Source organism: Ptychodera flava, chromosome 3 (assembly GCF_041260155.1).
Source record: "Ptychodera flava strain L36383 chromosome 3, AS_Pfla_20210202, whole genome shotgun sequence".
In the NCBI taxonomy this organism is placed as follows: Eukaryota; Metazoa; Hemichordata; class Enteropneusta; family Ptychoderidae; genus Ptychodera; species Ptychodera flava.
In genome coordinates, this window is record NC_091930.1 from 9,270,328 (window position 1) to 9,291,260 (window position 20,933).

At 38.5% G+C, this 20,933-nt stretch overlaps 1 protein-coding gene across 4 annotated transcripts in view; it reads right to left on the bottom strand.

Moving 5' to 3' along the window:
• The window catches only part of LOC139129499 (adhesion G protein-coupled receptor E3-like), a 44,128-nt gene that overhangs the window by 17,836 nt on the left and 5,359 nt on the right, over nucleotides 1-20,933 (bottom strand). For all 4 annotated transcript variants that reach the window (XM_070695133.1, XM_070695132.1, XM_070695135.1 and 1 more), the window contains exon 2: nucleotides 21-251. In XM_070695133.1, the coding sequence (XP_070551234.1) occupies nucleotides 21-251 (231 nt within the window). The remainder of the gene's footprint in view (nucleotides 1-20; nucleotides 252-20,933) is intronic.

The following is a 20,933-nucleotide window of genomic DNA, read 5'->3' on the forward strand; positions in this document are numbered from 1 at the left end:
AAGCGATAAGTTCAACATACATCTTTGTAGGTCAAATCGATCCAAACGTTCGTTGAGTCAGGCGGTGCACCGAGAATGCTGTGCAGAAAGTCGTCAGTGGTCTGTGTCGTCGGTCTGGCGAGGTGTCCCCCATATCCGTCACAAGTTGTACTCGCAGTTGAGTAGGTAGTGACGTCGTTGGCGCTGGACAGGAAGAAGCAATTCGAGTCGAAGAGATGCCAGCCACTTTCACAGGTCAGCGGAGTCACCGACTGAAAAGAAGAAAAGTAAAACTGATCTGAAGTTGTCGACCTTTTAAATGTACCGAATTCGAAAATGGTTTATTGATGACTGTGTATCTTACGAAAGATTTGTGTGCAAATTGCTTGAAATGTTCTTGCAGCTGCAGTGGACTCAACACTCTGTCTTCGCGCGGCGTGATTACTCATAGCGCCACCAACGATAATTGAGCTTCACATCGCCTGAAACCATTGACCTGTCAACGGTTCACTGCCTCGTGTATGCAGGTCAACGGATGCACTTCGAAAATACTTTCCCCAAGAAATGACGATTTTAACCACAAAGCAGGATATTTTTAACAACTTGAAGGTCTGTGTCAGGCGTCAGATTGTCTTGCCAGGAAATGCATTTAGTAGGTAACGACTTCGATAGAAGACAAAAGATTATAGCACCTTCATAATAACCCTCTTACAGAACAAATTTGATCCCTTTGATGGAGTCTCCGGCGTTTAATTAACTACTTGCAAACCAAGGCGATATGAGTCTCAGAGAAATGGAAATGATGCGACTATGAAATGAAAAACTGTATTTTCGGGGAAAAGTAGCTTTGTTGTGTTCCGGCAGTTCGTACCGTGAAAGTACGTAAACAAGTACTTAACACTGGCTGTCTGTCCCGATTACCGAAAACAAATTTGAGTTTCACGGTGATATAGCTACTGCAATTTTACGATGTTTTAAAATTGAACGCAAAATGAACGCCCTTTGTTGCTACAAAACGAGACAATCACTAAATCGAACCCGGCGCCAAGTAAATAAGCGAAAACTTCATTTGCTTCATCACACACGTATGTGTGGACTCTACCTGGAGTTAGCCACGGAAACAATTATGGTGTCGCCCGTTGTAATCAGGCGGCAAATAGTACCCTTGGGGAAAAAATTGCTCGATAACAATTTGATCTGATCTCTAAAGAAGATTTCTGAGGCAGTATAAAACAGCTGTTGCACTAAAAACGATTCAATAAGCCTAATTAGTTCGCGCGCTCACAATGCGGTTTTTATGTAGACGGCTTGGATGAAATAAACGTTTAGTCGCACCCGCGGTACGCTGTTGGACCCAATTTTTATAGGGGCTTGGCTTGCAAACACGAGTATGGTTCAATCGACACGGTTTTCTTTTGATAGATTTCTATTAATTTGTCTTCTTCAACGATGAAATATTTTACTTCAAAATTTGCACCTCAGCGACCTCGCAACTTTTCTGACCAGCGTTTTTTTTTCAACAATAAATGTTGACTTAAGTTAACCATATGGATCTCGCATCTGTTACTTGATTGGTCTCAGGCACAGACATGCGGACTCTCAAAAATTTACAGGACTGGTTTGGTCTACAAGTTGTGGAAGCCCATTTTGAAGCTCTCGGGGTAAGGAAATCATCGTCTCAAGCTTTTGGAAATATATTTTTTTTCCACATAGACTTAACACATGGCTGGCGGCCATTTTGAATGTCAAATAGCGGTAAATTTTAGACCAGAAAGGTATTGTACAAGTTTGCGAGTCCGAACAGCTGTCCCCGAGGCACATGCTACCTTAATAAAATACATTAAAGGTATACTGTTACCAGTTCCAATTTTGCCACTGTTACCATGGAACGAGAAAATCTAACCAATCACAGATTTTAAGCGGAGCGGGTGGCCGCTTTTTAAAAACAGCGCCCTCACATGAGCATTTGAATGCCAAGGAACGCGCAGTTGACCATATATGGGCATATTTAGATTACAGGTGACTGTGTACCTTTAAGGTTCAGGTTAATTTTTCGGTCCTACAGCAATATATATTCTAAAGTGGCGAAGATTGTTTGTACCCCATCAACTATTAAATTGTGCGGTTCACCGTTTTCCACAGTGAACCTGTGCGGTCGTGTCGGTGCTGTTCAGTATGTATGTCTGATATCGTATTGTCGTATTCAAAGCATGTACAAGGGAACGCTCTCTCTAGTAAGCTGTATTTAAGCTTGTAAGAGCACATGAGCAATCATGAACGCAAGTTTAATCGGAGCTGAAAAGTGACCTTCGAGGTGCATCGATTGATTCTGTCTACATTGGACGAAATGCAAAATGTTAAAGCGTTGAATTTTGCTTTCAAGAGCGAATTCTTCTCCTCGACAAAGAGAGAATGTTAAGGCCAGCCACAACGCAGGATGAGCTAACGCGTCACACTTTCAAAATGCATGGCGACCTGTATCGGTCTACAAACGACCTGTTTGGATTTTGATGCCACACTGCACTGTTCTGTTTTCCGCGGTTGAAAATTCAATAGAGCGGGGGGCCCTCGTTTCTTTATATTGGTTTATGTTATATTGTTGCTGCTATATTTAGACGTAATGTCCACCGTACCGAATAAAATCGAATCAAACAGCCTGAGAGACAAGTAATTTGTTTAGAAACCGAATAAGTATCATAAAAAAGACCAACTTAATACAACGTTTGCTTGACCTCTTTATCGGATCGTAGTGTTGGAGCAACAGAGCGTTATTTGACGTGAAACTGTTGATACCATAGACTTTCAATTTCAAACTGTGCTTGTCTTGCTGTTTCCATGTCAACAGTTCCTACCGTCAAAGTCAACGTCTTCCTGTCTATGTCAGTCAGTGCCCTCTCTCTCTCTCTATCTCTCTCTCTCTCTCTGTCTCTCTCTCTCTCTCATATCTGTTTCTAGAACTACGTCTCTTGAGCTGCCGTTGTTGTCATGGAGACACCGATGCACTCCCGTCTGTCTATATAAAGCCATACACCGCAAGTAAAATGTTATCATCAGGTGGTTATCAGCAGTCAAATCAGCAAGTTTCTGAAAATGGGGAGTTTGTCATTCTTCTTTGTCGGGTAAACCACATGGGCATCATAATTGTATGAATGAATATCGCTTTATTTCCACCATACAATTCACCGGCAGCCTTATCAAGTCCACTGTATGTTATCACCTGGCTTAAAAGTTTGATGTTTAAAACCAAGAATCTCCGTATAGTGCTTCACTCAGCCTTCCTGATAGGTTCCTGCTGCGAGACACTGAGCTTAGTTTATTGGACACGCCATTCCATTAAAAAGTTATCCGATCAACTTTACTTCTAAGGCCAGCCACACCGATCACAAGGAAGACGTCGGCGTTTCGGCAGCATGCCAAGTTTATTTTACAATGGCCAGTCAACGACCTAGAACAGCTTTAAATAGTATGCATCTCGAAAGTGAAAGACTTAAACTTTTGCTCAAACTTTCCTAAATAAAGATTCGACCATTCTCCAAAATTTAGGAATCACTGTGCAAAATTTGTTACCAGAGAGACAAATTACCTGAGATTTCCCGATATTTGAAATTCAAAATGGCCGCCATCCCTGTGTTAACTCTATGGAGAAAAATAAAAATTTCGATTTTCGGAAAAACTAAGTAGGTGAAAAGTTTTCTTACACCAAGAGCTTTAAATTGAGCCCCTACAAGTGGTAGATCAGTAAAGAATCGGAGAAGTTTCAGAGTCCAAATACCTGTCCCCGAGGCTCGTTCTACCTTAGGGGCAGTGAAGGTCGCTGTATTTCGATTACCGTGCCTAAAAATCGCACTACATGGTTTCATGTCGCAACATCTCGCTACACGTTTTTTTATGTCTCGCAAAATAACGCGCAATTTGTTTGACAGTGCGGCACTGGCGCTACACCAGAATTCTTTTGACATATACATGTGGTTCAGTCCCAGGGGGTTCAGTGCACGAGTGAAATAAAGCAACAATCATTTTGGATATGTTTCATTTTATTCCAATTGTTGCGTCATCGTTGAGTTGGTGCTGAACAAATGTTGATTTTAGGGGAGTATTCGGGAGGGGGAGGGGTGGTAGCGTATGTCTTTCATAGCGACGTAATTACCGATTGTTGGTATGCTGATACAGAATGAGGCTTTGTTGGATTTTCGCACTTCCAAACTTTCGTTTAGGGGAGGGGTGAGGGGTTGAGGCCAAACAAAGTTAGTTGCGTTTACCGTGCGCGTGTTATAATTATCCACGGCCCCTTATAAGACCATGTAGTGACTACTGGCTCTACTGAAGATGTTAATTTTTGATTCCACTAGGGATTCAAGTAACGCACGACTTCAAGGTTAAGTCAGTTTGCGCCTCGAACTTGATAGGCTTAATCTTTTGCCAAAACGCTCCTCGAGCAAATTTCAAAGCATTCTCTTTCGATTTCAAGAATAAAAATCTGGATTAAACATTGCACACGATGCTGTATGTTTGCAAGGCTAATATACTTGGTGTCTCAAGACAGCTGAGAGATACGGAGGAAATGTAGTTTTCACGAGCAAAAACTTAGACTAACATTCTGTCGAAAGTAGCAGTTATTGTACTATATGTTTGATATTCTACAGGCGGGAAAGCACTGAGGGAAAGTGTCAATAACATTCACAACACTAGTCTTTGGGACCTGACAGACAGGCATACAAAGATATGCATTCAGAATGAAATCGCCGACAGACAGCCAGACTCGAACACTTCGACGCTCAGTCTGACACAACGACGCAGGCAGGAAATTACGACGGATAAATAGACACATTTTGCGGTACAACGCTCTTCCTGACGAACTCAAAACATCATTACATCCTCTTAGAATATTCGAGTAGGTCAGAAAGTTTTGTAACATTGACTCGTGACCATGTTTATAGCGCTAACATATTTGCCAGTCACAAGAAAGGCAATAACATCTCCCGCCACTTTTCAATCATTCACTCATTGTAAGCGCGCGTTCTATCAATTTACCTTATCAGCACAAATTGATGCGTGGTTATTAAATATGCATTATTTCAGTCGACGTGAATGGCTGAGATTTCCTCAATAAAAACATTTAAATGACATCTGTCACTCATGTGACCTTACCTCCTCAAATAAAGGAGATTAGCAGCGTGTATAATGAGTCCCCCGGGTCTGATAAAGCCCTTCCACCGAGACAAGATGGCGCCATAAATGTGAAAATGTTAGAAAAATTAAAAACATGTATTATTTAAGGGCCAGCCTCTTATGCCGAAATCAAAGGCATATGGATAAAAGTAATGGAGCTTGCTCTGTGCTCCCATGACTATATTTTGCAAATTCCACGGCTATTCAGAAAAAGTCGGCGAACAAGAAGTACTACTGAAAATGTGAAAGACCGCACCAACCCTATTGACATGCTCCCAACATTTCTTTAAACTACAATGTCGCGTGGAAAATGTTTATCACGTGACGTGAGAAGTTTCTCTATACGGACAACGTGTTTGAAAAAAGTTAACTTAGCCGCTTTCAAGATGTTGCGGTCGTAAAGTATGGAATTATTCCAGACCGTCGCCTGGTATCGGAACGGTTGATCAAAGGGAAAAGGTCGTCGGAACTGCGCCTGTGCGAGTTTCCTGTTTACAAACAATGTATTTCGTGCAGATATCTAAATGCACCTCATCATCATAGCTGCAACATTTAAATTATACAATGTAGATTATGACAGACATGTTTTAACTTTCATCAATCACCATCGTACCTTGGATACAGTGTTTACATTGGTCGTATGCGTGCCATGGGACCTTTGAGCGCAGTTCCGACGACTGTATCCCTTTACTTAAACCCAAGTCGAAGGTATTTGCCACTGACCCTCTTTGGCTAGGGATAGGGATAGGTATAGGGTTGTGTCTAGTTGGGATAATTCCCAGTGGGGATAAATTTCCCAGTATGACTGGAAATATTGACTAGTAGCCATTCAACTAATATTCTCACCTCGCATTAGAAATGTGATATTCGAGAGGGGGTGATTTTTTAGATTTTAAACAAGTTTATACAAACATCATGTACTGTTTCCAAGTTTCTTCCAATTTCAGTCGGCAGACTTCGCGTGCTTTTAACCTGTTATCGGGAAAGGTTGTATCGCCTTGCTCGCGCCTGACATTTTCACATGAAAAGCTTTGTGGCGCGAATCAAAAAAATACTTTTTTTACGATTGGAGCCAAACTCAAAGAACGGCACGTTATTAGTAGCTGTTTAGTGAAGCAGCACAAATTTGAAATATCTGATAATCAATCGTAAGTACGAGCAAACAAATTAATACGGGGAGCGTTCTAAATATCACAAATTATACATCAAACTACGGACATAATTGCCGGTCATTATTGAGAGTTCGGGAACTTGGCGCGAAAGCGAAACCCGACATCGTTCTGAACGATATGTTGTGTACTTTGCGAATTTGGCATATCACACTGGGGCATATTGTATTGGTAGTAGATGAGTTCAGGATAAAGATATTTTTTCAAGATACTCTTCGTCACAGTTGTTGAATGACAGCGTCAAAATCTCGCTGACAACGCGTGTGAAAGCTCGCTGAGACCGACTACGCAGTGCCCTGCAGCGTACATTGTACCACAGCGGTGACCCTTCACAAAGGACGTCTGCCAGCGTGCAGCGCTCGCACAGATGACGGTATCGAACAGTGTGAGGTTTTATCCCAAACGAAAATAGATAAATGTTTCCTTATTCATTTTCATTTCTTTTCAGCAAATCTACGTAGTTTTATTACCTAATGGCGTGAATTGCAAATTTTACACAAACTAAAACTATTGAAGCTGGGCCATGACATAGGTTGACGCAATCTAAAGAATCATGGGATTGCGGTGGCGGCGACCACATCGTCAAAATTTTATTCTTATCGTAATGCAGTGACGCATGCGTATCAGTGAGCCGCTTGCGGCCGACCTCGGGGGCCCGCTGCACGAGCTATATCGAGTCTATTTGTAATTGATGGTTGGGGTTTGAAAGTGATTGTTCACAAGTCTTCAAATCACTAATACGAGGTTGAAAGCAAATTAGGCTTGCATGGAACGTGGACGATTTTTCTCGAGGGAATGTTTTTAGCAATTAGGATGGGGAGCGTTGTTGTGTAACGAAGCGTGCCTCGAATTGAGTTCAATCATCGCCTTCTTTCCGATATTTGCCTTACCGAAAGCATTGTACTCAGATGAAAACAAATTGACTTCGAATTTATTCAGAACTCACGTGTCGTGTCTTTGTTTCATTCTTTACATCAGTGAACTCAGTGTTGCATATTTATTCAGTTCAATTTCTGAACAGGGATTTCGCTAATTGTCCCAGGAGTCAGTTATTTAATAAAATCAATGTGGTAAAGTGAAAATATCTCAACATAAAAATGTAATTCTGGTGGAACAATAAAAAATAAACATAAAATGTAAGCTTTAATGAATCAATATTAACATATAATTAATGTAATTACACTTAAAATAGGGCTAATTAACTAATTAATAAATGATATGTCACTTATTAAAACGATTACTGAAGGCATCGGCGACACTTTTCTGTAGACTGAGTACACTTCCTATTCTGACCTACAGATTTATATATATATATATATATATATATATATATATATATATATATATATATATATATATATATATATTGATATATATAATTTTCCTCTATTATTCGGCTATATATATATATTGATATATATATAATTTCCCTCTATTATTCGGCAAAATATGTTATTCTATCTATTTTATTAGGCTTGAGTGTTTTGTTTCTTAGTCTCTCCTTCAGCCAGATTTAATGATGTGATCAATATATCTGACGTCTAAGATGTCTTTAATAACCTAGCCACTTCATTGACCAAAAGATATTGCAACTTACGTATCTAGGTTGAACCGTACCGCAGTAAAGTCAGCGTGTGTCGTATGCACTCAAGTTACTGTACTTTCTGGTGCTCTCCGTTCTTTTTCACGAACATCGAGTACGGAAGCACATCTTAACGACACGCTGATGCAATAGAATAGTATACATGAGGTTTAGATCCAATTCTGTTCATCCACTTCACCGAGTGCAGTCATCGCTGCAATATTCGTGCATTCGTGTTTTTGGCAGTTATCCGACAACACATCACTTTACGCATCAGGTATCTCCTATTACCAGAACTCTCTCAGAGAGGCATAATTTTGTTTGAAGAGAACGGACTCATAGTATGTGCTCTTCTTGAGTGATTAATTCGCGTAAAATACCGAGAGGTTAGAAATTATGATCAATCTGAGGTGACATAACAGCAAGCCAGAGATGTTTCATTATCTGTACTCTCCATAAGGAATCACTGTATCGTGCTTGGTCATTCTAATAAGGCAGAAGCCTGGGAGCGAAATTTCAATTTTGTAATCTATAATCAAAAAGCAGGAAAACGCTTTTTTGCCAGAGGTTGCGATAATATATCTGTGTACATGCATTAGGTTTCCTCTTTCATCGAGTGTAACAGTCTCTTTAGACACTGTTGTACCCAGTGAGATGATTAAGCATTGTTCGTTAATTAGTCTTACGTATTCTTTAGCATGAGTCGAAAAACGTCATATGACGGATCCCCGTCTCAATGAATAATTCATGAGAACCATCAAGTTGCTCAATATTAGCTTTGTTGCCCCTGGCGGTCTCCTTGCAATTTCCTTTATTTTATGATTTTTTTTTTCCCTATTTTATCATCCACAAGACAGAAAATAATAAAAGAAGAGACGGAAACAGTTTCTTCTCCATTAAAATAGTCACGTAATGCTATATTTTCGAGTTTTCATGTCCTTCTGCTTAAATCAGTAACTATGGTAACGTCTCACATAGAAAAGAGAAATTGGATTTTTCGGTTTTGCTGAACGCGGAGTCTGGTAGACGCAAAAGATACACAAAGAGTGTTGCTAAGATTTTGCAGAAGAATGCTTAGACTGTAAACCGGGTCACTATGGATCATTCGTTAACGAAGAATTGCCTGTGGTCAGAAACACGTTGAAAACTGGCAAGGTATCCACGCAGATACTGACAGGGATTATACTTCACTTGTAACCGTTTTGGGGACGTCGTTTGACCCCTTCTTATTCTACGCAAAAGTTGGTTTCATACTACACAGACACAGAGATTCGATGGGTAACTTTCTAATGTCGGGCGTTAACTTTGATCAAATCTGCATATTAGAAATTTAAAGTAAGTTGCAGGGCTGCAACTTTTCAGAAAATTTCAACTTTTCCTTGTCTTTGCTCATTGAAAGATTGATCTTGAATATTTTGGTTCTACAATAAAAAATAAATCATACGGAATGTTCACAAATTTAAAATGTAAATTATGTGAGGAAGTCAACGTATGTGTAAAAATAATTGTATATGGCAACAAATCCCCCCCGTATAAGGCATAAATTAACTTGTGAAACGAATTCTTTCTTGATTTCCTTGGTAACAGAATGGTGGATATACATTGCGTTTAAATTGCAAAATGAATCCTGTCAAATCTTGCACAACCACAGACCTTTAGAGGAATTTCTGTAAGTCTATCTCCGTGGTGCATCATACCTTTTGCATATCAAAGCTCGTATCATCAAAGCAGTTGAAAGAACCCGTGAACAAACAACAGGGGGTCCCATGGTTCTTATTACTCGAATATGAAACTCGAGAGAGAAACGAGTGACTAAGAGTGATGAAACCTGCGACTTTGAACACATTTTTATCACGTCTCCCACATATGAGGTGTCTCGGTTCACCAGATATCTTTGTATTATGCTCGCTTGTGGTCCTCAAGATAGATACGCCTTGCTCCTTGAGGTTCACTAGTAAAAAGTTTAATCTGTACTTTTCCTTTTGCAATAAGCGTTATTGCTTCTATTAACTTCCCGTCATCTGTTACAGACACGCGAAGCTACACTCAGTCAGTCTCCTTTAAGACGTTCATGATGTCTTTGCAGCTTCTTGGACCGCCTGTCACTATGTGATTAATTTTTTACGCAACGTAGTTCCACTTCCAACGATAAATAAATGTAGTCAAAGAATGTTTGTCGTCGTCACCATGGTGACATATTAATGTTTGACGCTTGTCTATTTAAGCTGCATTCACGCCGTGTACTCCGTCCCTCTTCCGTCGGTACCGTTCTACGCATCCTGTAATTTCCAAAGACTAATACTGAATGACCGGGTTGACGTTTTGAAAGACAGGAGGCACCTACACCCCGACTGTTCTAGCATAGAATTCTCTCTTGCACAAATACAATCAACTCTCTAAATTTACTCTCCACCGTGGCGACAACAATTTTGAAAAGCTGCCTTCGACATATACTCTCGCGAAATGTTAACCAACACGATCGTATTAAGCCTTAGTTTGTCTGAAACAGATGGAGTTGGCGACGTGACTTGGTAAAAACTGCACACGCGTTAACACAATATGAGCATATTTCACTTGAAAACATGACATAACACAAAGGTTTGGCATTAATGTTTATAAACACTCAGATTTATTTAGAATAATCTCCCAAGTGGCTAACGGTATTCGCTTGCAGGGTAGAGATAGCTACATTCTGAAATTTGTGGAGTCATTATCCTGAAAATGTTATTTTAATTGAAAGATAACTATGGGAATATGGGAAGAATGCTTTCTTTGCCAAACAATAGACTCAAGTATGGACCTATAACAGTTTGTTTCTTTGTCTACTAAATTTTACAGTATTTCTGATCTGAATTTAGACTTCATCGTTATTTTGACCTACGTAGACATGTAAAGATTTAGAACAATGTGGGAATAGCAAATAGAAACTGTGCTATAATTTCAGCCAGATCTTTTCGCCAAATTTGTTCATCTAATCTTTTCTTTTTTGGGTTTTCCTGAACCAATGTTGTCGTCTCTGACAAGGAACAAAAGAACTATTTACACTAAAGAAAGGTCCGTGAATTGTTTGCCGCCAACTATTAACTCATTTGTGTATTACACCTTTCGAATATTTAAAAATACATGCCCCTGAAAGAGCTTACATCACTGAATGCCAGCTGTTCCTGTTTCTTATAATGTAATGAGGCAAAATGTCGCACCTCACCATTGATTTAGCCTAAGTAGCGCCATCATTCGGAAAAAAAACAAAAAGCGTTGAATATATTGTGCCTGTATAGCGGTTAGAGAGTTTGTATTGTAACTTGAGGAGACAGCGTGAATTTTATTTTCAAATACCGTCAATACAGAGCATTTCGGCCATTTGGAATTCTCAAATAATGGTGAATTTGAAGCAGTTTGCTTCTCAACACAATGCATTTACACAGACACTCCTGTTGCACGTTTTAGAGTTTGAAACAAGGTGATTCCAACTTTCCCTTAGTGAAGTAAGATTAAAAGTCTAAAACTCCCTCTTCCGCAGTGCTTGCTTGTTAGATATGGCACAGACTTTGTTTTGAAATATCGGATATTGTCAGTAAAAATTAACGAGATATGACCAGACGAGTTTCATTGAACTATCAAGCTTTATTGTTAATCGTTCGACAAGCTGATTTTGGCATTTCTGTTTATAACAGCTTTCTTCAGTGCCATAAAATAGCAGCTGGATTTTTTTTGGTGATATCAATACATGCGTGACGTCACGACCCCTTTATGAAAATGCAAATTAAGCGTATCTAACTTTAGTTCACTGTCATTATCACACTTAGTTTCCGTCACGCTATCAATATTTCAAACCATCATTAGTGTTACTAAGAAGACGAATAGGTGTGTCTCAAGTCATAATCGTTGTTAGTAATAAATCACAAGATATCCTACCATATTAAATTTCAAAATTAAAATAAATAACATCCTTCAAACAGTCTTTTTCGCGTTTCCGTTCGCTTTGCACGACTGCGCTCACTCAAATCTGGCGGATTCATCGTTGTCTTGGAGACTGACTTTCGTCACTGATACATCAGGACTGAATTGAAAAATGAAATTAAAGTGAACTTTTGCTCGCGCGCTCTTTTTGCTAATCACATATGTTCTTTTGAGGTTACGTTTCTATGGACACGATGCATTAATGGGCCACATTTATTTAAAATTTCGCGATTTTATACCTGTTTCGATCTACTGACCTATTACCGCGCTAGTCACACAACTTTTTAATTACCGACATAGCGAAATATCCATAACCTATGCCGATTATTTCTCTATAATTCGCTCAACTTTGTAGCGTATAAAATCTGTCGAAATGTAAGTCGCCAAATAGATCAGTTATTCCTCTCTAATGCCCTTGAATAAACTAGAAGCACAACTCTAGCTGAAGAGCTAAAATTTCTTTATCCTGTAATTGCATTTGTATCTCTCAGTTGGTCCTGTCCACCCCTTGAAGCGGCATAATTGCCTCTCTGTTTGTTAAAAAAAGCCAGCCTCTAGTTTAAAGGGTCAAAGTCGCTAGCTAAGCAACTTATTTGGGTTACTTTTAATTCATGTGAGCAACCTTAAGCGCTTTACTGTTCTAGTTGTATGGCCTACCACATTGAGCTTGATAACATAGTATTTGAGTTGCAATCCTATTTACGAAATGGCTGGAGACTGAACGGGTTCTTCACCAAATAAATGACTGACGAAGCATCTACTCAGATCGAAAGAGTCATTCACCCTCTCGCGTATAGACACTCCCACACACCGACACTCAGATTTTTTCAGGGTCGGTCTCAAACATTAAAAAAACAGGAAAGGCTATTTTTACGGTTCGAATTCATCGCAAAGTCATAAATCACACTTTTCGCTGTCGCACTCAATCATCATATTATGAAACTTCAAAAAGCACGAAAAATTGAATCGCATTTTACGATAGAAAAATATGATAAATAATGACGTCATACCGCAAATTTATTGTCAGGCATTGAATTGTCATAATTTCTGTACAGCATAAGCATATCAGGGCTGGCATTTCTGACATAAAGAAAGGGACAGATTAGTAACACGTAATACAACGGTGCCGTTTATTACATCTACTGATCTTCGCCGACCAGGGAGGTGAAAAAACAGTATTTATGGTCACGGGTATGGCCCACAAAACCTGCGATTATAATATCCTTGCATTGAAAGAAGTCATACAATAAACTATTATAAAACTCTGTTTTAGCTGTGATGGACGTGTATGTGTTCTTAAGTATCATATTTTTTGCAAACATGAATGTATTCCTAAATAATGCACATTCGTCTTGTCCAACTTTACTTGAGAACCAGAAATTTGTAAGAACTTTTCTTATTGTTGATGAATTACCAGGATCTCCATTACAACTTTTGTCCAATAAGTTGACACAGTAAAATGGATAAGCAATGTTTTTCTTAATTCTGATTCTATCAGCAACAAATACCACAGCTTTTGAGAAGACTGTGTGTGTTTGCTCAACGCTCGATTTAAAACAGAAAAGTTTATACTTTGCGTAGTATACAGAAGATTTCAACTACTTTCTTTAAAAAAGTGAGACAACTGCGCACATCTTGGTTTAGACCCAGAGAAGAAAATCACCCGAAATTTTGTACCATGTAAGACTAAAGAAAGCTTCTTTTCCGTGTTAACACAATCGGGTTATTTTCAATTTCGATTTTTACAAAAACAATTTAACAAAAAAAGAGAATTACAAAGAAAGATATTCTTTCAACATGACAAGATTGGAATAGAATTGTCTTAGGGTTTGAAGAATTATCTCCAGGGTATTTTATAATGGTTTAGATTAGATTAGAAGAGTACACGGAGTTCGTGTTTTAAGGCCAATAGAAGACAACTTAGTGCTGTAAAAATAATATATGACGATGGATGTAGCTCTCCTGATAATATCATGTCTTGCGAGGAAGTTCTTCCGAGGAAGAAAATAAGATCATCGACACCGTGATAAGTACGATGGGGACTTTATGTCGTACACGACATTATTGTTTCTTCAATACTTTGACAGATTAAACCTATAGCATCCTTTAATCACCTCGACAGAGCCGATGAAAATTGGACGTAGTTGTAGACACCGTGTCTTTTGCTTAGGTAGCTGGTATTTATAAACAAAATGCCACAATAATAGATTAGATTCATTAGACCACGCGTCTATTATTGCACTCCATAAAGTCATGAATGTCATGTGCGTAGCATTGCAAGCTGTGTGATGTGTTTATTCTGAAGAACTAAGTCTCTTCGTTTCGTAAAGCGTTTTCCTTCAAATTCCTCGCATGAACAATCATTCAAGCTACGTTTCATCTCAATCTCCGTAGTTGTTGAGGAAAGGAATTTCAAATGTGATGATAGAATGATTTCTGAACGATATTAGGATGAGAATACATTTCAACTTTGATAGGGTGACGTACGTACATACATACATACATACATACATACATACATACATACATACATACATACATACATACATACATACATGCATGCATGCATGCATGCATGCATGCATGCATGCATACGTACATACATACATACATACATACATACATACATACATACATACATACATACATACATACATACATCATGCATGCATGCATGCATGCATGCATGCATGCATGCATACATACATACATACATACATACATACATACATACATACATACATACACACTACATACATATTTAGTTTGCCAACACATTCTCATATATCTCAGGATACTGTACACGAATACATACATACATACATACATACATACATACATACATACATACATACATACATACATACATACATACATACATACATACATACATACATACATACATACATACATACATACATACATGCATGCATGCATGCATGCATGCATGCATGCATGCATGCATGCATGCATGCCTGCATGCATGCATGCATGCATGCATGCATACATACATACATACATACATACATACATACATACATACATACATACATACATACATACATACATACATACATACATACATACATTATGTATCTCTCCTTCTTACAGTAACGAGACATTACTAAAATAACAAAGCACTATAGAATGAGTGTAGTAGTTTTTATCCCCGATCAGGAATATTATCCAAAGTGTTCAAAAATAGTACGTTGAATAAAACTGACTTTTTATTTTGCAGTTAAGTGCCCTTTTGGGATCTTTCCAAAGCGTCAGATTTAAGTCGCAGTTCTTGAAAGTAAACACACACTCAAACATTTCACATACAAATATCCACTTATAGCTTTTTCAATCAAATTGGCGCCGTCACGTTAAGTGTCCACTTAAGATGTTACATGCTCAAAAGCCTTTTTTAAGAAATAATGACTTCGTTAGTTACTTCACTGGAGATTAGACAGGAAGGTATAAGAATTCAGGAGCGGTTTTAACGCTTATAGAATGTATAAGATTGGTTTTCTCGTTCACGGGGTACTTAGGGTACACAGTATGCATATATGTCTTAGAATAAAGGGCATAGATAGATAGATAGATAGATAGATAGATAGATAGATAGATAGATAGATAGATAGATAGATAGAGAGAGAGAGATAGAGAGAGAGAGAGAGAGAGAGATAGATAGATAGATAGATAGATAGATAGATAGATAGATAGATACATACATACATACATACATACATACATACATACATACATACATACATACATACATACATACATACATACATACATACCTAGCCTACCTACCTACCTACATATATACGTACGCAATACATTCGTAAGTGCATACACACTGATATACGCACGTGTGTTCGCACTCTGGTTCTGCAAAAGTTTCGCGTGTACTAACCTCTAGCGACATAGAACAGAACAAGCGGAAAAATAACGAGACACTTTAGAGTTGAGAGTATTTTATCTGCAGATCGACCAGTATATTATATCAGGCCATTTAAAGTATGATTTACGTCATTTCTAAAACTATCACTTAACAAGATCAAGATTTAGTGGTATAGTGTATTTTTGTTTAATGATACAATCGACGCCCTAAAGCGTTTCTGTTTTGCTCTTGAGAAAAGGGGATTAACGACCCGTAAAACACGGATTTTGGGGATGAGATGCAGTTCGTATTTGACCGTTGACCAATTTAAATTGCATGGATCGTGAACCTTGCTAGGTAGATCCAAACGTCGTACATTAGAATCGATCGGTGTGGCTGTTTCCCCGTAAGCGATCCGCCAGAGGGAATTAGTTGACGTCTGCAATGTCAAAGGGACCTGAAGCGCATTAAATGCAAGAAATACTATTTATATGCGTCAAAGGGGAGTGGATTGTGAAAGAGAAGGAGATCGTTTTGATTAATCATAACGATGATAAATTTCAAAGTTAAGAAATGTAACATTAAATCGGAAAAGAACTGATCAAAGGATTTCCATGGAAAGCAAACTGCGAATTCAGTCTAAGTCTTTTAACGCGGCTTAAAGATTTAAGCTCTATTTGTTTCTGAAAAGTGATGAATAAGCCTCGGTGGTGTTTCTGGGTAACCGGTCCTTTTTTTCGATGCCAAAGATATTATTGACAGTTTGATCGGTGTTGGCGTCAAGTGTTCAACTTTTTGATGGGTGATGACTTGCAACAATGCCAAGAACGCACTGTGACAAGGGGGCTGTCGTTAGTTGTACTTATACACTTTGTCAGTTTGATTACAAAGACATTTTGTACCGAGGGAAAATGTCTACGTTACGTTAAACCATGTTCGCTTTCGGAGGGCTTGCGACATACGATGTTAACTTTGATGGCATTGAGGTGAATATTAAATGTTTTGGCTTCTGTACTGAAACACTGAAAAACAATGACACTTCACAGCATTTAATCTCTACTAGTTTTTGAATTGGAGGGAACATATGCACGACAATTGGTTTTTATTCTACATCAAAGTCACTCTAAAAGGCTACACTTTCCTCCTATTTAGTTTAACCTTTTGTGCGGCGTGCCCTTTTTGTATTTCCACGACACTCTCTTTAAAAGAAGGTAAAAGGCATTAGTAACCTGATTGCTAGTAGAGATTTTTGCCTTTAAAATAATAAAAAGATTTATATTGTCAGTAATTTTAACAATTGCTTGGTCTCATTCACGCATAAGAAAAGAGTTCACAGATTAACCTTATTTTTGTGCAAAACTAGTTAATACTCTACAATTGCTTTTCGCAAAGGACATCAGAGTTCATCAACCCATGAAAATGTGTAAGAGTCCATAAAAGGCGAACATTTAAAAGACGACAGTTACTGGTATGAAGATCGGTAAGACTTGAGTAACCTTAAAGGGCAATTACCAATATAAAAATACTGTGTTAGAAGCAGATAAAGTTCAGAAATTGATGAGTGGGGATGTGAATGTGTTCTGTATGCTTTAAATCATTTATAAACCGAAATATCAAGGCTTGATTTCTTATTTGTCTTCTATTTGAAGACTATTACCAATTCCCCCTACCTTTCGAGCTGGAATGAATTATTAAACATCCTCATAAAAAAGAACACGAAGGCAATGATTCCCTCTCATGCTGTGTTTTCTCTTTACTAAGTCTGATTGCTATTAGAACTGAGAATTATTTTACCGTCAAAGTGCATGACAGGAAAGGATTCCCAGCGTCTAGCTTCAGCTGATTTTATGGAATTGAATTCGCAACTTTTGAAAATGTTGGACAGTGAATAGTGTCACATGAATATCATGACAAAGACGCAAAATGTTTTGAATTACAATAGTGCTTAGGCGTAAAAGCAGTACCTTACGTCAACATTGCATGCGCATCTTGCTAAATGATCAATTTTCAAATTACGTGGGACCCCAGGAAAGACGTAGTGGAATACGTTGATATCACCCTTTGCTGTAAATTCGTTGTTAAATCAATCTCTCTCTCTCTCTCTCTCTCTCTCTCTCTCTCTCTCTCTCTCCCCTCTCTCTCTCTCTCTCTCTCTCTCTCTCTCTCTCTCTCTGTCTCTCTCTCTGTTCTCTCTGTCTCTCTGTCTCTCTCTCTCTCTCTCTCTCTCTCTCTCTCTCTCTCTCTCTCTCTCTCTCTCTCTCTCTCTCTCTCTCTCTCTCTCTCTCTCATCTTTATTACTGTGAATGCTCATCAACGTCTTGAGTTGATTGTACTGGATTCTCCACCACTCTCTGAAAAGTAAGTGGTCATAGAGAGCTACAACAGAATAATTATTTACGCATCCAACAATTTTAAGTCTATTTTTAAATAATTTTCAAGCGATGATGTAGCATGACAAAAACATTCGCAGACTAAGGAATATTGTTCCCGAAATGATCAACCTGTTTTTGTGAAGACCACCTTTAAAATGCTACATTATAGGTTCTAAAATCTTGAGTAGTTTTCTAGTGAGTGGAATCAAAACGGACACTAAGCATTGAGTTTTAGCTACATTTGCACATCAAACGATTAGCTTAATCCACTTGAAACCGGAACGTCGTCAGGGCTTTCATCGATCCGGGTTTCTTTGCAAGACACTGCCACTCATGTAGGTGCTTACATTTAATGAAATCAAGGAGTGTGCGTACAAGCTTAAATAAAGAACGACACGTGTAAGTGCCTGAAAGTGATTAGTCTCAGCCGTTGAGAGACAACATCGATCAAAATGGCTGCGTTTTTTCCATGGGCTGAGTGGTTCAGAATTTAGAGTAGCGTTAATCTTCCTTTAGAGGTCTGCAAGAGGATGAGTAGCTGTTTCAGGCGTCTCAAAGAAAGTCTGCCTAGAATTTTTTATTATTTTGCCCTGCCTGTCTGCCTATCTATCTTACAGTCTTTCGCGCTATTTTATACTCTGTAATGCCGTCTCTTCCAACCTTAAAGTGGATATACTTGTTGCAATGTCGTCTCTCTGTCTTTTTTCTGTATGCTTCTGTCTACCTGCCTCTTACACTTTCTTTCTATGTTTTATACATTCTGTATCTGTGTAATTCTCTTTTCTGTTTGTATCTGACTGCCTGTCTCTTTGTCAATCCCTTTACCTCTCTCTCCCTCCCTACGTCCCCTCTCCATTCCCCTCTGACTGTCTGTCTCTCCCTCTCCGTCTCCTCTCTCTCTCTCTCTGTCTGTCTGTCTGTCTCTCTCTCTCTCTCTCTCTCTCTCTCTCTCTCTCTCTCTCTCTCTCTCTCTCTCTCTCTCTCTCAGTGCAGGTGATAATTAAATCATAATATTTCCTGAAATTTGTCAGCATCATTGTATATTATAAGAATAAAAGCTCAGATTGGATATGGCGTACAGGAAACACGGGGAAAGTAACATCAAGTATTTAAAGTATTTCAATTTCAGTGGCCATGGTTACGAGAGCGTAGTTCTGACTGAACATGTAAATAAACACTAAAGTGTACAGCTTATCTGGCTCAGGTAAAGATATGGACAATAAATATGTTGATAATAATGCAGGTTCACTATGAAAGCCACTAACTTCACTCGCTCTTGTAGGATGGAGTGGCTTACAAGATGGATAGAGTTCACGGTAGATCTATTTCTAAAGTACTTGATTTGAATACAACATCACGTAACATGCTAATATCTCCTACAGAAAATATAGGCTGCGTATGTCCCTTCAGGAATGTAGCGCAAAGTATACTGTAAATGCGAAGATATGTGCCTTCGGGGCTGTGTATTATATCTTCCGATACAGAAGGCGATACGGCATTTCGTCAGGAATTACAATAGCCAGGAGACTAAATGAACTGGTCCGCAGGGTTGTGTTCAAGGTATTAATCATTGATCACTTGTCGTATGTAGTCCCTACGGTAGGTTTTAAATACCCAGCTATACTTTAAAGCTATACGCAATGATATACATCGTAAAATGGCTCTCGTAATCAGGGCCATTTTTAATTTTTTTGAGCCATTCTTTAAAAAAGATTTTGTCCCATAACGACGAATCACGATCGTGTCCCTTTTGACTGCACACAACGAAATATGATAAAACTGCGACGCATTGGCTGTTTAAGTAGACAAATCAAAGTAATCTTACATGAACACGAAATGAAGATACGCTTAATATGCTGACATACATTGCCCTTGTACTTGTGAAAAAAACGGTATTTTCAGATATTAAAGAATTCATAAGATTTAACTCCCTCGGCGGGATTCGATGTCACAACTTGGTAACAACATCTGTATAACTACCAAAATAATATTTAATAGGTGGCTGTTCATAGGAAAGGAAGTATAAACTATTTTCATTTGGAAATCAATATCTTGAATACCATTGCTTATCAATGGCCTTGATCTGCTCATCATACAGCAATCTTTCAAACTATCGAGGACAAGGCTGCCTGCATGAAGATACTGCAAGAGCGCGCGAAACAATTTTGTATGTGTTCCATGAAACGTCATATTTTCCCTTTAGTAACTCTTCTCATTTTCTCGAACTTATGTGTTGTTTTAGTTTGACCGTCTTATTTTTTTGAACAACCGAAAACAATTATATCACGTCTGTTCATCCAGAACTAACACCTACGTCCTAAACTTTGATGTTTTCATGGTCACTGTTGCAGGCTAACCCTGCTTGAGTTTGTTCGAAGTAAATTTATGATTAATTTTCACGAGAGTGTGCGAAACCTGGAGACGACAAATTCAAAACTTCCATTTTCAATCCACGTTCTATGGTCATCTGAACAAGTTCAGTAACGTCTCGATGAGTTCCGTCCGTTTTCAGCACTTGAGGATATGAAAATGCTCTAAGAGTTCCTACCGAAACCAATTGTCAATATTTATGTGCCTATGACAGGCGTAATGGGAAACGTTTGCTCAAAACTTGAGTTATCGTTTACTGTCTGTTGCAGCCTACAAGTTGAATATCTCACACATTCAAGTTTCAGTCGTTCTAGCACACTTATGTGCGCAAGCATTTAAATTTACGTCTGAATGGTAACCTTTTTACCATACTCATTTGCGATGTAGGATAATACTATTGCTGTAAGATTTGGACAGATTTGCACTTCGATTAATGATTGGATCCATTTTAAAAAGCATGT